Source organism: Anoplopoma fimbria, chromosome 13 (genome assembly GCF_027596085.1).
Source record: "Anoplopoma fimbria isolate UVic2021 breed Golden Eagle Sablefish chromosome 13, Afim_UVic_2022, whole genome shotgun sequence".
Taxonomy (NCBI): domain Eukaryota; kingdom Metazoa; phylum Chordata; class Actinopteri; order Perciformes; family Anoplopomatidae; genus Anoplopoma; species Anoplopoma fimbria.
In genome coordinates, this window is record NC_072461.1 from 15153448 (window position 1) to 15171747 (window position 18300).

Here is an 18300-nt window from a genome sequence, read left to right on the forward strand (position 1 = left end):
GGCGGGTCTCCTCAATCCAATAGCACAGCGACACAATTTGATTGTTAGCCTATCATCTTGCTGCTGTCTCTTTTTAAATATGACTGTCTCTACATTCAGTACGTTCATGCTGCTGCTACGCACGTTCTCCATCATCCCAGTCTACGTGTGTTTTCATTATGAACCGACTCAATTTGCAAAGGTACACATTACCTTTTTTCCAGTCTCGTTTTTAGGAACGAGCTGACGTCCAGTTCCTCAGCAGAGGAGAAAACTTTGTCTTCCTCTCGTTTCCCTGCCTGGGAATCTCACCAGTTACACCAGGTCACACTATGCAGGTAACAACCTGATCGGCACCATGTAGTCTCCGGCCAAACCCAGCAAACCATCCATGCAGGCCACAGAGCCGAAAATCCATAAGCTTCTGCCTCTCCAGTGTCCCTCAGCGCAGGCTCCTCGTGACAGCAGCCTCATGCGCTCCGCATTCATCCATCCTTCCATCCATCTCCTTCCGCTTATCCGGGGCCGGTTCGCAGCAAGCTAAGGAGGGTCCTCCAGACGTCCTTCTCCCCAGCAACACTTTCCAGCTCCTCCTGGGGAACCCCGAGGCGTTCCCAGGCCAGACGAGATATATAATCTCTCCAGCGTGTTCTGGTTCTACCCCGGGGCCTCTTACCAGTTGGACGTGCCTGGAAAACCTCTAAAGGGAGGCGTCCAGGAGGCATCCTGATCAGATGCCCGAGCCACCTCAGCTGGCCCCTTTCGACGCAAAGGAGCAGAGGCTCTACTCCGAGCTCCCTCCGGATGTCTGAGCTCCTCACCCTATCTCTAAGGCTGAGCCCAGCCACCCTACGAAGGAAGCTCATTTCGGCCGCTTGTATTCGCGATCTCATTCTTTCGGTCACTACCCAAAGCTCATGACCATAGGTGAGGGTTGGAACGTAGATGGACTGGTAAATCGAGAGCTTTGCCTTTCGGCTCAGCTCCTTCTTCACCAAAACGGTCCGGTACAACGCCCGCATCACTGCTGACGCTGCACCGAACCGCCTGTCCATCTCCCGCTCCATTTTACCCTCACTCGTGAATAAGATCCTGAGATACTTGAACTCCCTCGCTTGGGGCAGTGACTCACTCCCAACCCAGAGGGTGCAATCCACCGTTTTCCGGAAGAGAACCATGGCCTCAGACTTGGAGGTACTGACTCTCATCCCGACTGCTTCACACTCGGCTGTGAACCGCCCCAGTGCATGCTGAAGGTCACGTTCTGAAGAAGCCAACAGAACCACATCATCTGCAAAAAGCAGGGATGCGATTCTGAGGTCCCCAAACCGGAAACTCTCCTCCCCCTGGCTGCGCCTTGAAATCCTGTCCATGAAAATCACAAACAGGATTGGTGACAATGGGCAGCCCTGGCGGAGGCCAACACGCACTGGGAACAAGCTCGACTTTGTGCCGAGTATCCGGACACAGCTCTCACTTTGGTCATACAAGGACCGAATGGCTCGTAGTAACGAACCAGGTACCCCATATTCCCGCAGTACCCCCACAGGACTCCCCGAGGGACACGGTCGAAGGCCTTCTCCAAGTCCACAAAACACATGTAGACTGGATGAGCAAACTCCCATGCACCCTCCAACAGACCTGCAAAGGTAAAGAGTTGGTCTGCTATTCCATGTCCAGGACGGAATCCGCATTGCTCCTCCTGAATCCGAGGATTCATTCCAAATATAAAAAGTACATCTGTGTTCGTCAGAGTCTGATCTCTCTGATGATATTAATATGTTGTCCATTGGACTCATGGTTTCACGATCAGGAATTTGACAACTAGTTTTGGTCAAAATCACTGTTCACTCCAAACTTCTTTAATCAGTCTGCCTCTACACCCAGGTGCTCTAGTCACCATGGCAACTAGTGACACACACACACACACACACACACACACACACACACTGTGTGTGTGTTCCAGATTTTTCTGCATTGTATTTCAGCTCTTTCCTTCTTCTGATGATGCAGTTCAGCGTCCATCTCTGCCACTTTTACTATTCAACTACCAGGTTTTTCAGCATTGCTCTGTGATTTACTTCAGCATTCCAACACATTTTCTGCAGGAAATGCATTTTCTAGTTCGACTTATTCTCCATCTTCCGCCGCATGTTTTGTCTGACTACTCATCCCAGAGTGTTGCAAGCACATGTATCAAAATACATCAAAACGTGCGGCCTAATCGGGAATCTTGTGCTACGACTTTTCTCAGAGATTCGCCCAGCGGTTTCCACGGGAACCGGGAAAAACGGCGAGAAATTTCCCCCGTAGAGATGAATGCTTTTTGGGCATGGAGAGAGCTTAAAAACACTCAACTTTGGGCCCACACTGACTCGTCATACTTTAACGTAAAACATTTTTTCTAGGTTAAAACGTGAACAAAACTCTGGACTATATTGGGCCAAATGGGCATTTTGATAGCTAGCACAGATTTCATGACATCAGAGTTTAAGTTTCAGGAAAATTTAAGCATTTTTCTGATTTTATAATGGGTGTGTATTGGATGGAATGTTCAGACTTAGATTGGGTGATGTCATCGCCAGAGTGCAGATGAGCTGTAAAATCTTGTAAATTTTTTTCCAAACAACTTGCTCCTATCTCCACAATTTTCACTCTTCATACACCATTTTGTGGTTTAAAAAAAGTAGGAAATAATGTGCTGGTCGTAGACATGTGTCTATGAAATCAATCAGACTTACACATTTGACTCCATGTGCCTGAAAGCAAAATGAACTCCAACCAACTGCTCCATTAGACTCAATGTTGAATCTGACATCAATTTCTCAAAGAAAGCTAGATAGTTACAGTTTTCTAATCTGCTCTGAAGCTCATATTTTTGACACCACAAACATAAAAAGTACATATCTGCGAGTCTTATCTCTCTGATGATATCAATACGTTGTCCATTGAACTCGTAGTTTTACGATTGGAGGCAGCTAGTTTTGTTCAAAATCACTTTCTACTGTAACCTCTGTTAATTAGTCTGCCTCTGCCCAGGGGCTCCCTCACCATGGCAACCAGTGACACACGCACAGAAGCATGAGTACACGCCCACAGTGCGTGTGTCCTATGAATCTCTCATTTCAAGTGCCCCTTTGGTCACATTTCAAACACCACAAACTTAAAAATGATATCAACGCGATCGGCAGTCTTTTCTCTCTGTTGGTAATAATATATTGGCTATTGGACTCCCGTTTTTATTCAAATGTACCTCAAATGAACCCCAAACTAACCCTAAATTAACCTCATTGATACAGCTGTCTCAGAACTGTTAATATATGCAACGTCTTCAGGTAGTAGCAGTCACACAGTCAAAGTTTCTTGTGAAATTTTCTAGTTCTCAAGTTACTGCTGACCTCTCTTGGTTAGATCATCCAATGCCTTACAAGTGAGAGATGTTTCATTAAAAATGGCAGGTAATGGAGACTTACTGCTTAGCCAAATATATAACATGTCATGCCTGTTATTCCAGTACACTAGCCACATTGTCTTAAGCTCAAACTGTTGCTATTCAGGTCACTACTGAACATTAGCCATCGCTGGCTAGAGCCTATACATTGCAAGCAGGGCATTGCTGTCCTCAAGTTATTGCAGGATGAGCTCAGAAAAAGTAGTTCTCGTAGATACTTTGTTCAGTGCTGACCTAGTCATTGCACCTTTTTGTTCATGTCTCCTAATTTTGATTGCTTCTGCATTTGCTCACAATCATCGTATTATTACGATGTACATAAGTGACCTCATGTACATCGTATATTGAAGTGATGTCCTTAGCATTGCTAATTCTCAGTTCACTGCTGACCTCTTTTGTTTAAATCCATTCAATAACCTACAAGTCATGTATGAATCATTAAAAGCGGGCAGGTAATGGAGACTTACTGCTTAGCCATATTTATAACATGTCATGCCTGTTATTCCAGTACACTAGCCATTTTGTCTAAACTCAAACTGTTGCTATTCAGGTCACAACTGACCATTAGCCATTGCTGGCAAGAGCCTATACATTGCAAGCAGTTATTGCTGGCCGAGCTCAAAAAAGTAGATCTCGTAGATACTTTGGTCGGTTCTAACCTAGTCATTGCAGTGCTTTTGTTCCTGTCTACTAATTTTGCATTAGGCTATCTGCTACATTTTCACTGCTTCTGCATTTGCTCAAAATCATCGTATTCTAGTAAGCTGCGTCATGTACATCGTAAATCAAAGTTTTGTCAGATCCATCGCACTGCTAATTCTCAGGTCTCAGCTGACCTCTTTGGTTCAATCCCTTAAATGTCTTATGAGTGACGTATGATTCATTAAAAGTGTCATGTAACAGAGACTTACTGCCGAGCCAAATCAATATAATTTCATGTCGTTATTCCAGTACACTAGCCACATCCAAGCTCAAACTGTTGTATTCAGGTTACTGCTGACCATTAGCCATTGCTGGTCAAAGCCTATACAGTGCAAGCAGGGCATTGCTGTTCTTCAGTTATCACTCGCTGTTCCTACTCATTCATGGTAAATTGTTGATACTCCTGACCTAAAATTTCTGTCATGCTCATTGTTTTGCCTCATCTCTTAGCAGCTTATGCCATCTTCATCGATAATATGTGACCCGTTTCATTCCGACTTGGTAAGTAAACATTCTTTTGGGGGAAATAAAAGGCTGTGTTTCATTGATTACATTTTTCCTTTTGGGGGATTTATCTTGCTGCTGCTCAGGGCAAACACCCCTCAATAACAAATTTCCCAGTAGAGTCCACGTGCCAAAGACTCTGTCAAGACTTTATCATCAAATATCATCTGTTAATAATAAACGATTATCTTTTCCTCATTCGAATTGTCCCTCCTGATTGAAATGAAGCTGTAGCGCAAGTTCAGTGAGGAAGACAATACTCTCGTATGCTTCGTCTTGTAGTTTATTTCTCATACATCTGCCATTCTCTCCCCACGCATGCTCAATCGTGTTTTCCTCGCTGTCATTGTTCGGGGGTGTCAATCATGATATCAGCTGTTTAGATCAGTGGGTCTCCACAATCCAATAGCACAGCGACAAAATTACATTGTTAGTCTATCATCTCTCTCTACCAGGCTGCACGGTAGTGTATTGGATAGCACTGTCGCATCACAGCAAGAGGGGCCCGGGTTTGGTTCCCGGGCTAGTAGGCCTGTGTGGAGTTTGCATGTTCTCCCTGTGTCAGCGTGGGTTCCTCCCACAGTCCAAAGACATGCAGCTTAGGTTAATTGATGACTCTAAATTGCCTGTAGGTGTGGATGTGAGTGGGAATGGTTGTCCGTCTATATATGTCAGCCCTGCGATAGTCTGGCGACCTGTCCAGGGTGTACCCTGCCTTCGCCCAATGACAGCTGGGATTGGCTTCAGCCCCCCCGCGACCCTTAACAGGATAAGCGGTTACGGACAATGAATGAATGAATGTCTCTCTACCTTCACTACGTTCATGTGGCTGCTACGCTCCCCTCCTCCCAATCTTCGCAGATTCTGCATCAACTCATCATTCTATCAGCCACCACCACTGTCTGGACACTTTATCTTGCTGCTGCTCAGGGCAGCAGCATTTATTGTTGTAAAAGTGAACTTATTGCGATACATATGCATTTAAGGTGTGTACCCTCCAGTTCATTATTTTTTAAGTTGTTCATGCACCTTTCTTCTGAAAATGGAAAATGTTGTTGACCTGGCAGTGTCCAAGAAATAATTTAAAGGACTAGTTCAAAATTAGTGGAAGTATGCTCATTATTATTAGCTATGCTTATGTTGTTAGCCGAATAAAGTTAACGTTAGCTGAAATTATTGCATTAAGCTTTTTCCTTTGTTCCTGTTGGTAAAGTTGACTTGTTTGTTAATGACATTAGCATGGCCAGTGATAGCAAACTCATAACGTTAGTACAAGTCATTTGCTGCTAAACGTCATGTTACCTTACTACATAAGTTACAGTAATGAAGCTCTAGCATGAGTTCAAACAGGAAGACCATACTTTTGCAAGCTCAGGCCTGTAGTTTATTTATCATACAGCTGCCATTCACTCCTCTTACGTATGCTCACTCATCATTTTCTTACTGTCATTGTTTGAGGCTGTCACTCATGATATCAGCCGTTCTCATTAGCTGGCCTCTTCCTTCCAATAGCACAGCGACACACCTAAATGCATAGTCAAAGTTGATGGACAATGTTTCCCTGATGTAAATGTTTTTAATGTTAAGATGTCGGCCATATTGCCCAGAGACTTTTGTTTGCTGCTTGTTTTCATTACTCTTGATGTACTACATAAACTGAACTGTTTTTGTTTTGTTTTTCATATTTTTTCTTGTCTAGCAGGTGGGCTTCAACTGCATTTCATTGTGCAACCCTGTGTTGCAAAATGATAATAAATTATACTTAACTTTTAAATATATAGTTGTTAAAATATCCTTACATTATATACAAATAAGTTATAGAAAATATATGTCTTCAATCATATATAAATATTTAGCTATACAAATATCTAAGAAATATACCCCTTGCACATTAACATAGAGAAAAAAAAAATGTAATTTCAGTTTTTATAATTCCAATGTAACCTTAGAAGGCCTCCAAGTTAACATTTATAAACCCTAAGCTGTTACACTTCCCTCGACTCACATAGTTTCCACTGCTCATGCCAGCTCGTAGCATGTGGGTGTAGGAGAGTGTGTCAGTTATTGACGAGCTAATCTGCATTTTCCATGCCCTCTCTGTTTGACCTTTACAAATATAGATTTTTGAAGGAGAGGATTACAGAAGCACAGTAGCTCAGTATGAGTACTAGTTGACCTCTAGTTCAGATTGTATCACTCTGAACAGGCACCAAGAGGTACCAAGAGGTAAATCGTTTTTGGAATTTAACAATTTCTCCCAACTCATCACTGATTTGTTTAAGCCAGTCTACACAGTATATAGTTTACATATTTACTTGTGTGTGTGTGTGCGTGTCTGTGTTTGTCATCTGTCATTTTCATACGTTTAGGAGTTAATTGGACGGCAATATTAGTAATCTAATCCACGCATTTTTTGGTGTCAAAAGCATTTCCTTTTAAGCTAAAAGTACACCGCTAAAATGATTAGCTCATTTAATCAAATTTGCTAAAAATGCAGCAGCACTGTTTAACAATGAGCCTGTCTCACTGGGAAACAGTGGAGCGAAGGAGAGGTTATTAATGGAAATAGTCTTGAAAGATCAGTTGTTAGTTTGCCCTCTAAAAAGCAGCGTTGGTGAGACGAGAGAGAGAGACAGATGGAACAGTCCTTTCTGAACTTGCAAGACGATTGAACTGATAGATGTGCCCAGGCAGAGGACCAACAACCGGGATTCTATTGAGCCGGAGCAGCATTTGGCAGTCTGTCTGAGGTAAATTGTTAGAATTTAATTGTTAAATTGTTTAGCCTCAGCATCTGTAAGCTATTTTATTGAGTTTACTTAAACTTAAATCATCTGAGCAAATTTGAATTCTCCGTGGTAAACAGAAACGCAGTGTACCAGGTCTAGGGCTTTTATTGTGAAAGGTAAGACCAGAAGGAGTGGATCTGGTATGTGCTACCTTTGACAAGGGTGAAAGGAGCAATAGGGTTAGTTTGCCGTCTTGATTTGTACCACGGAACCTTTGTGTTTAATAATATACAAGTACGTATTAAATTGGTTGATGTTTTTATTATAGTGAGGAAGCTCCGAGAAACGAAATGGGTTTTAATGATATAGTAATAGGGAATCAGTCTCCACTTATATTGCAGCGCTCACACATTGTTTTCCAGTCCAGCTTTCATGAGAAATCATCTCGAAATCCACTGATGGAAAGAAGAACAAATGCCTTCTAAGCTCTGGAGAATATGAATGAGTTATAATATTAGGAGCTGTCAAAAAGAAACGTCTTCAAGCTGAGCGGAGAGACATGTTTAAATCACCCGCAGAATGTTTGTCTGTCTCTGACTGTGCATTGTTTCCTAGAAGTATCTACACCTAACTGCAGCTTTCATGACGCAGGCATGAGTAGACAGTTGAATACACTTCCTGTAAGTCGCTTTGGATAAAAGCGTCTGCTAAATGACTGTAATGTAATGTACTGTATCATCCACATATTGACAGTGTTGTTCTGTTTCTTTAGCTCTGCAGGAGACATTGTCGGTGATGTAAACGTTCAGCTGATGCAACACAAATATTTGCATGATGTAATTTCTCTGGAAGCCAGGGAAAAAGCTGCATTTGTGTTTTTGCTAATAAGGGATGTTGTATGAAGCTGACGGGCCTGTTCTCTTTCATCTCGGAGGGTTTTGTTTGCAGTTGATGCCGTAGTTTGTGAATTGACTGCATGGCCTACTTTCGTGACAGATTTCCATCAGTCGTCTAAGGGTTTGCTCCTTGCATTGTCTACCAATCTCTGCTTAGCCGTCCTCCTGCCTCCTGTAGGAAAAGCCCATTCGGCTTCCAATATGCTGTTTTAGCCTTGACATTGTAAACCTTAGAAAGGCAAAAATGATCATCATTCCAATTCCCGTTTTTTCTTTTTGATTCTTCTGAATGGGGCTTCACACCACATGTTGTGACGTTTACCTATAGGAGAACTCTATTGTGCATACCTGTAAACATGGCAGGGTGAAACAGGGATGATGGGATTTGAAGACCTTCGAAATGAAGTGTGTGTGTGTGTGTGTGTGTGTGTGTGTGTGTGTGTGTGTGTGTGTGTGTGTGTGTGTGTGTGTGTGTGTGTGTGTGTGTGTGTGTGTGTGTGTGTGTGTGTGTGTGTGTGTGTGTGTGTGTGTGTGTGTGTGTGTGTGTGTGTGTGTGTGTGTGTGTGTGTGTGTGTGTGTGTGTGTGTGTGTGTGTGTGTGTGTGTGTGTGTGTGTGTGTGTGTGTGTGTGTGTGTGTGTGTGTGTGTGTGTGTGTGTGTGTGTGTGTGTGTGTGTACCAGCCAGTAACCAGCATCCAATCGATCTGTGCATATATCTATATTTGCTGTCTGCACACGGTCTTGCTTTTTCATCCCATCTAACTCAAGCCTCCCCAATACATGCAAGCTACTTTTAGCATTTACACAGAGAGCTCACATGTATATCTCAATAGTTCTCTGGTTATTTTTGCGGTTAACATTTGGTACAGTGGGAGGAGGCAACAGGGGACCTGCTGGAAGAAACTATAGTTGGATATAAACTCCCACATGAATGACATCAGCTTTCAAAATGCAGGCTTCCATCAAATTTCAAAAAAAGAGCCAGTTATTGAACAAACGAGTCAGTTATACTCTTTTACAAGTTAGAGACCACACCGTTATCACACTGTTTGCTGTATCAATAATACTATACAGTTGTATCTTGTCACTAGGTTATACAGTCATAATTTTTAACACTGTATGATTGGGGACTGCCAATTGTTTTGAAAGCCCATTATCCTGAGACTCAAATAGTCCGAAAGATGTCCCATTGGATTTAAGCCCATTTTTTTCGGGGATAACAGGCTTTTTCCGACAGCCTGTTATCCCTAAAACAAATGCCCATTTCTCTGAAAATACACACTCTTCATGCAACAAACAGAAGCACGTGGCTAATTATTATGCAAAAGTGGTTCAAAAGTGAAAGTTTATTCAACGTCTATTTGTAGACGTCTATTAGACGTTCACGTTTAGACCACATTTCAATGTGATTTGCAATAGTGCATTTGTAATCCTCTACGTTGTGCTAATAATGTTATATCATCATTTTAGAGGCTGTCCACACTGCTACATGCTACATGCAATCTTATATTTCCCTCCTCTTTCTGTATCACATCTCTTGACATATGAAGCAGAATCATTTTCAGATAAACTTATCTGTCCTTCCTAATCCTGTCATGGCTGTTCTATCAGATCCTGCTGGATCCATGGGCTGCTGGTAACAATACTCTTGTATCACCTTCAGTGAACCGAACACTAATTACCAATTCAACCCAGTGTCAGTGAGGCACTGTGCTCTTCATTTGCCAGTCTCTCACTATTTCTTAGGGAGCCTCTCGCTGGCAAAAATAGAAGCCAGATCTTTGAAACAGGACTATGTATTGGAAAGGACAGGAAAGGCACAGCTCCATGTTCAGGTAGAATTAATAGTGTGTGACTTTTTCCGACATGCTCAATCACTGATTTTTTATGACAGCTTGGTGCTCTGGAAGCCCATTTTAACAGGAAGTTAACTTAGTTGTGAAAGCGAGGAACCAAACAGCATCTTGTGAGGATGGCCCTGCTCTTGACTGGCTTCGACAAAAGTTTGATGGTTCGGATGATTCATTCAATCACCAGCCAAGTATACTTTGAAAGGACCTGCCCTTTTCCTAACAGTTTCCAATGATAGATTCTTCACTTTGTCCTACACTGATGTTTGCTGCTTTGGCACTTAAATAGTGATGTTTGGGGTGTTTTAGACGATGGGATACCAGTGGTTCAGGCATGAATAGAATGCCTCTTGGATATCCTCCAGTGAGGTTACTATGGGACCATCCTATGTAGCAAAAATAGCTGGGGTTAAATATCCCAGCAGGCCTTTTAATGATTTTGGCTAATCTCTTGTATGGATTTTTTTTTGGGGGGAAACACTGACAAATGATGTATTCCTGCAGATAGTGACATCAGATCAGAAAATACTTCCTTGTGTCTTATTGGACACGCATAACATATTTTGTTGTGAAATATGCTGAAAATACTTGTTGGATGTATGGAGGATTTGAAGTCAAGCTGTATGTTATTCAGGCTTAAGTTTTGTTTTTGTTTTTCTTACTTTTTGTGTAATCGATGTTTATCAGATTCATATTTTAGGATAAAAAAATCCTTTTTATGGTTTTACACTGTAGATGCTAGTTTTGCTACTGCCATTTGCTGACTAATATAAGATAATGTCAAAACTTAACTAGGGATAATCTAATCCTTAAACAGTTATGATACCTCAAATAGGTTTATTGCTCACTTAGATAACCAATTATATACCAACGGCCATTTTTATTTGAGTCTTTAAAGTAACTAAAATAACTTCTTAACTAGAATTAGAGTTGTTTTGGCACAAACATTCAGAGTATTTTTTCTGCAAATTGGATCGAATGTTCAAAGGCTTATGAAATTATGATTAAAAAACAGTATTTACTGGGGATTGGTCATTGCTAGCCTGTACATGAAAGTGTTTACATGTGTGTCTGATAGGACTTTTGGAGGGGAATAAGGTCTGGTGGTAACAAAAAGTGATGCAATTCCTCAGCTTAGTTTGATTGGAATAATAAGAACAATCGCCAATGGCATAAGGTAGTTACGACGGGCCCCAGTACACACTATTATGATGGGTCCTAGTGCAGGCCTGTTACTAGGTACTGCTTAAATCCTTAGCTTTGCTCCATTCTCATTCTCATTTTCTTTTTCTGTCTTGTTTTATCTTACTGACACTTTTATGTTTGAAAGGCATCACTGCTCGCTTAACTTGTAGCTAGCCACAGTAGGGCTATATTTTTTAATCTCGTACATGATCAAATAGAGGCTTGCCATTGCACAATATCAAAATGCAGATTACCCAACAATCATCATTTAATATCTATATATGACAAAAACTTTTTTTTTAAATAATTAATTCATGGCTTTTATAATTTATAAAAAAGAGGTGTAAATGTGTACATTTACACCTCTAAGAAGAACTTGCAGGTAAAGGTAGCATTACATGTGATGGTGACCTTGGCTTTATCCAGAGGAAACAGGTACAAAAACTTATGCTGTGTCAGAATTCCCTTTGTTAGTGCGCTATATTTTCTTTCCACCATTTCTTTATTAGATGTGATGATTAGATGACGTGGGGAAGAACTGGATTTATACTCAGTAGCAAGAATTTTTCAGTATAAGACATGAGCTTACTGAACATACTCACCTGCAACACAATGCGATTTTGATCCAGGCTAAACACTGTCGAAATGTTTACATTTTTTAAGTTCAAATACATTTTTAACAGAAAAGGTTAATGTTTAGATGAGGTAAGTACAACAAGCTGATATCCTTTGGGGCGCATCAGTGTCACTTTTTACACCCCGATAAGTTTGCATGCCTCTAGTGTGGCGTATGGTTTCAAGTACAGTGATATCAGGGTAGGTGAGGGACGGCCTATGAGGGCAATACATTTTTAAATACACTGTATTATGTACTATACACATCATCCACTTTATTATCTTAATTAATCTTTTTTTCCTTTGCTCTCCATCAGAGTCGGAAACATGCCAACAAAGTGCGGCTGTATTACATGCTACATCCTGTGGATGGAGGCTGCCCTGCAAAGAAGCTCAGAACAGACAATGTGAGTCCTTTGTGAATTATATATTTTCCTGTCCAGTGTTTCCCTGTGGTCTGTTTACTCTTATTTCATCTAATTTACTTTCCATTACCATGCATTATTTCCTTTCGTACAAATATTTTTCCGCTACTCCGCTTCTCATTTCCTTTCCATAATTTTGCATCCCTTCCTTTTATTTCTTCTACTTTCCTCTCATTCCACTTTTCTATACATTCTTTTCCTCTAACTTTTCCTTTCCTTTTTACTTGTCCATCCTCTTCTTTCCTGAACTTTTTACATAATTTCCTTTCCTCTGCTTTTCTTTTCTTTCCATTACTTTTATATCTAAATCCTTTAGATATAAAGGTATTACAAATTTCCCCGCTGCGGGACTAATAAAGGATTATCTTATTTTATCTTACTTTTCATGTCTTTTTCCCTGCTTTCCTTTGAACTACTTTTCTATCATATCTTCTACTCTCCTCCTCATCCATTTCCAGTATTCTTTTCCTTACATTGTTTACTTAACATTCTGGGAACGTTTTTTTCTATTTCTTATCCTGTCCTTTATTTCCTCTACTTTCCTCTCCCTCTTCTACTGTCCTCCTCATCCATTTCCAGTATTCTTTTCCTTACATTGTTTACTTAACATTCTGGGAACGTTGTTTTCTAAATGTTCTTGAAGTGTGTTTTTCTAAAACTTTTCTGAACATTATATTCTTATCGTTCTTTGAAGATATTCCCTAATGTTCTCTGAACATTGTCCTGCTGAAAAGAGAACTAAGAACGTTGTATTCCCAATGTTCTCAGAAAGCTGTTTTCCTAACGTTATGGAAATGTATGTTTCCAAATGTTCTCAAAATGTTGTTTTCCCAATGTTCTGTTCTGTTGTTGTTTTACTGACATACTTGTAACATTGTTACAAAACGGAATGTTCTCAGAACCTTTTCCTCAAGTTCTTGGAATGTGGTTTTGCTTACGTTTTGTAAATGTTTTTTTAAGTGAATGTTCTTGGATCATTTTATTCCAAATATTCATGGATTGTTGGCTTTGGGAAGAATATCTGAACGTTGTTTTCCAAATGGTCTTGGAACGATGTTTTCTCTTGTTTTGTAACAGTTCCTAACGTGTTCCTAAGAACTTTTTATTCCTTACTTTCTCTTAACATTGTTGTTGTTCTAACAGTCTTTGATCGTTGTTTTCCAAACATTCTCAAAACGCTTTTTTCCCCCGACATCTCGGGACAGTTTTCCTACAGTCCTTGACCATCATTTTTAAGAATGTTCTCAAAACATGGTTTTCCTAATTTTGGGGAATTTTGTTTTAGGAACTTGGAATGTCGTTTTGCTTACCTTTTTGGAACTTTTCTTTAAAGAAATGTTCTCTAAACATTGTATTCCTAACTATATAGGAACGTTGTATTCTCAACAATATCTGAACGTTGTATCGTTCTTAGAACATTGTTTGTCAAACTTTTTGTCATCTGGTTTTCCATTCATACCCTATCATACACCGCAGCCACAGCCTACAGGAGAAATGTGGGCTAAATATCTTGCTCAAGGACAAATCTAAATGAACTGGAGGGGCAGGGTATTGTACAGCCTTCCCGATGTTACTCCGTCTTATCTTCACATAGCAAAAAAAGATAATTAGCTTTATAGGCTATGACTGTAGCCTAATTACATAAAATGTAGTTTTTAGGCCATTGCACCTGTAGCAGCAATTGTATATGCTATATTTATACCTCTGGCCTATACTGTACACTAACCATAACTGCTCTCAGTATCAAATTTGTATTTTTTTTTGTACAGGTCAGGTAGAATGTGTGTCTGCTTTGTCCTGGCTGTTAACGGGGATAGCAGGGAAATTGGTTTTAGCTGTATTCCCAGATTCACTGTCCATACTGCAGCAACAGGAAAAGGTCTACGGTTGAGTGTTTCATGCTAGTTCATGAGGTCATGAGGTGACCTTAAGATAAGATAAGATAATCCTTTATTAGTCCTGCAGCAGGGAAATTTGCAGGCTCACACAAGAGACATAGTAAAAGAAAGACAAAGTATTATAATATTATAAATAAGCAATAAAAAACAGTAAAAAATCCACAATAACTGAAATGAAATATTATATGTACAGACAAAAACTATTATAGCTATAATTGCACAGTGTATTGTATTGCATGTGTCATGTGGTCTGCTGGGAGCAGAGTTGGTTGTGCAACCTGACAGCAGCATGAAGGAAGGACCTGCGGTACCTCCTTCACACACCGGGGGTGAAGCAGCCGGTGGCTGAAGGAGCTGCACAGAGCTGCCAGGGTGTCCCGCATGGGGTGGGAGGTGTTGTCCATCAGGGATGACAGCTTGGCCATCATCCTCCTGTCTCCCACCACTTCCACCGTATCCAGTGGACACCCCAGCACACTGCTGGCCTTCCTGACAAGTTTATTCAGTCTCTTCTTGTCAGCTGTCGAAATGCTGCTGCTCCAGCAGACCACTGCATAAAAAATGGCTGATGCCACCACAGAGTCGAAAAAGGTCCTCAGGAGTGCTCCCTGCACGCCAAAGGACCTCAGTCTCCTCAGTAGATAGTCTGCTCTGACCCTTTTTATACAGTGCATTTGTATGATTAGTCCAGTCCAGTTTATTGTTCAAGTGAACACCCAGGTACTTATAAGATTTCACAATCTCAATGTCCTGTCCCTGGATGTTCACTGGTTCCGGAGGACAGTGTTTACCCCGGTGGAAGTCCACCACCAGCTCTTACCAGAGTTGATCTGGAGGCGGTTCCGCCGGCACCATCCTATGAAGTCCTGGTTCAGTTCCCTGTATTCCCTGTCGTCACCGGCGGAGATGAGGCTGACGATTGCAGAGTCATCAGATAACTTTTGCAGGTGGCAGGTAGCAGAGTTGTATTTGAAGTCCGATGTGTAGATGGAGAAGAGGAATGGAGCCAGAACGGTTCCTTGTGGGGCCCCCGTGCTGCAGGACACCAGATCTGACTCACACTCCCGTATCCTCACATACTGTGGACGGTTGGTGAGGTAGAGGGGCGGCTGTGGCGTAGTGGAGAGCAAGGTAGTTCTCCATTCAGAGGATCGGTGGTTCGATACCCGGCTTCGGCAGTCGATGTGTCCTTGGGCAAGACACTTAACCCCAAGTTGCTCCCGAAGGCTTGCCATCGGTGTGGACTGGATGTTGCATGAATGTTAGTTAGAGTCTGATGGTGGCACCTTGCATGGTAGCTCTGTCATCAGTGTGTGAATGGGTGAATGATATGTAATATACTACTGATTGTAAGTCGCTTTGGATAAAAGCGTCTGCTAAATGACTGTAATGTAATGTAATGTAATGTAGTCCAGGATCCACGCAGTGAGGTGGTGGTCCACCCCGGTCTGCTCCAGCTTGTCCCTCAGAAGCAAAGGCTGGATGGTGTTGAAGGCACTGGAGAAGTCGAAGAACATGACTCTCACAGTGCTTCCAGCCTTTTCCAGGTGAGAAAGGCATCTTTGTAGCAGGTAGATGACAGCCCGATGCCAGATTGGTAGGCGAACTGAAGTGGGTCCAAAAAGGAGGTGCACAAGGACCAGCCTCTCCAGGGTCTTCATCAGGTGGGATGTTAAAGCCACCGGCCTGAAGCTGCTGAAGTCCTTGGCCCTCGGGGTCTTTGGGACTGGTACCACGCAGGACGTCTTCCATAGCTGTGGTACCCTGCCCAGCTCCTCCTTGTTTCCTGATCTAAAAACCCTCTTCTTCTCCTTGAGGAGGGTCTTTATCTCAGGGTTTGCTGTTGGAAAAACACTGTACAGTCCTGGTGGGTACGGTGTTCTCAACACAGAAGTTTATATAGTCCGTTATGGTGTCTGTGAGACCGTCAATGTCCTCCCTATGGGCATCACTGAATACTTCCCACACAGTCGAATCAAAACAGTCCTTAAGAGCCTCCTCGGCTTCCTCGGACCATCGTTTGACTGTGCGGGTCACAGCTGGCTGCCTGTGCACAAGAGGTTTGTACACAGGCCGGAGGTGTACCAGGTTGTGATCAGATCTTCCCAGGGGAGGGAGGGGTGATGATGTGTATGCCTCCTTGGTGTTGGCATACAACAGGTCCAGGGTTTTGTTGTCTCTGGTGGGGCAGGTGATGTACTGGGTGAATGTGGGCAGAGTGGAGGACGGAGGGGCATGGTTAAAGTCAGCAGGAGGAGGAGGGCATTGGGATGTTGTGTGAGCAGCCTGCTTATCGCCGAGTGTATGATGTCACAGGCCGCTTCACCGTCAGCAGAGGGGGGAATATGCGCAGCTATTGTGATAACGTGCAGAAATTCCCTCGGTAAATAGTTCGGCCTCATGCTAACGGCCAACAGCTCAATGTCCTTAGTACAGGTTTGTTCCTTAACAGTGATGTGCCCAGAGTTACACCATCTATCATTAAGAAACACTGCCAGACCTCCTCCCTTCCTCTTACCGCTCTCTGTTGTCCTGTCTGCCCGTATGATGCAGAACCCGTCCAGTGCAGCGTTCGTGTCCGGAGTCAGCTCGGTTAGCCATGTCTCCATAAATACCATGACGCTACACTCCCGGTATTCCTTCTGATGGCGAGTCAGTGCTGATAACTCATCCATCTTGTTTGGGGAGAGACCTCACGTTTCCCATGATGTTGGAGGGGAGGACGGGTTTAAAACGTCTCCTCCTGGCGCAACGTTCTGCCCCAGCACGGCATCCCCGTCTCTTCCTCCTCAGCTCACGGGGAACCTCGGGTCTCTCCTCCGGTTGCAGCAGCGCCGTGTCCCGGAGCGCTAACAGCTGACCCCTGGTGTAAACAATGGGGGTCATGGCTGCGTGCTTCTCCACCGTGTCTCCGGACACGGTGGAGAAAAGTGCAATAATCAGCAGGTAGACCACAACAAACTTGCCGTGTCTTAAGCAATTAAGTAAGTAAAAAGAAAAGTAACAAAATAACACAAATTTAAAGGAAAAAGCTCAGAGGTGAGCAGGAGCTGCTGTGAAAGGCAGCCACTCGTGCAGCGCCGGAAGCGTCACTTAAGACCTTGGCTTGTGTCATCCAAAGGCATTGATGTGGGGGAGGAGTGAGCTCAGTGTTTCAGTGCAATTCTATGATGTTAAGGTCTGAGAGCTGCTTTAATCTCTTCAGAGCTAGAATAAGGTCTTAAGGGTTTGTGCAGTAGGCTTCTCATTTTCAATCTCTTCAGTTGCTTGCTGCAGTGAGGAGTTGTAGTAACAAATTGTAACACTAGCATATAAAGACCTGTCTCTGTGATCTGCTCTGAGTTTCCACTTCTCATGCATAATTATATGGGGGAAAAAATCAATGCAGAAATGATAATCTCAAATAATTAATTATTATCACTTTATTTCTTTGTGGTGTGAGCAGCTATGCCCTTAATGCTCTTAATATTAAAAGCTTTAATATAGCAGAAAACAACTATCTGCTATGTAAAATATAGGTCAGTCTACCTGAGAAAGGAAATCTCTCCCTCTGTGTTTGTTGTAGTCCAAGCTTGACTGTACTTTGTTGACATAGCTGTTTGTGCCACTAGCCATTAGCTGAGCCGTCACCATGTTTAGAGCTGTTGAGAGGTAATAGAAGTGCTCCAAATCTTGCATTTAGCACCTGTAAGGCAAGTTTTCCAAGGACCTGACCTTAGTAGAATTCCAATCCTTATAACAGGTTCATCCATTCCTTCCCGGTTCCAAAACACTTCAGTATAAGCATTATTATGAATTATTATATACGGTATGATTATTACAATGAACCATGTCATAGTTGATTCCCAAGAATATAACCTGACTAAGGATAGTGAGACATATTTTGTCACCTCTACTTGGTTGTGCTTGACTCCTCAGTTAACAACCACATGTCCATGTGGTTGTTAACTCTGTAGTACGGTGAAAAAATCTTGATGCAGAACAGCTCCTCTGAGCCTCACTGCTATTTGAATTAAATCAACCTAAGGGATCATATCTGTTGCAAGAGAGACAGACGGCTCCTGTTT

At 42.3% G+C, this 18300-nt stretch overlaps 1 protein-coding gene across 1 annotated transcript in view; it reads left to right on the plus strand.

Moving 5' to 3' along the window:
- zmat4a (zinc finger, matrin-type 4a) overlaps positions 1-18300 on the plus strand; it is a 147580-nt gene that overhangs the window by 48138 nt on the left and 81142 nt on the right. The window contains exon 3 of the mRNA XM_054610095.1: positions 12228-12317. Within this exon, the coding sequence (XP_054466070.1) occupies positions 12228-12317 (90 nt within the window). The remainder of the gene's footprint in view (positions 1-12227; positions 12318-18300) is intronic.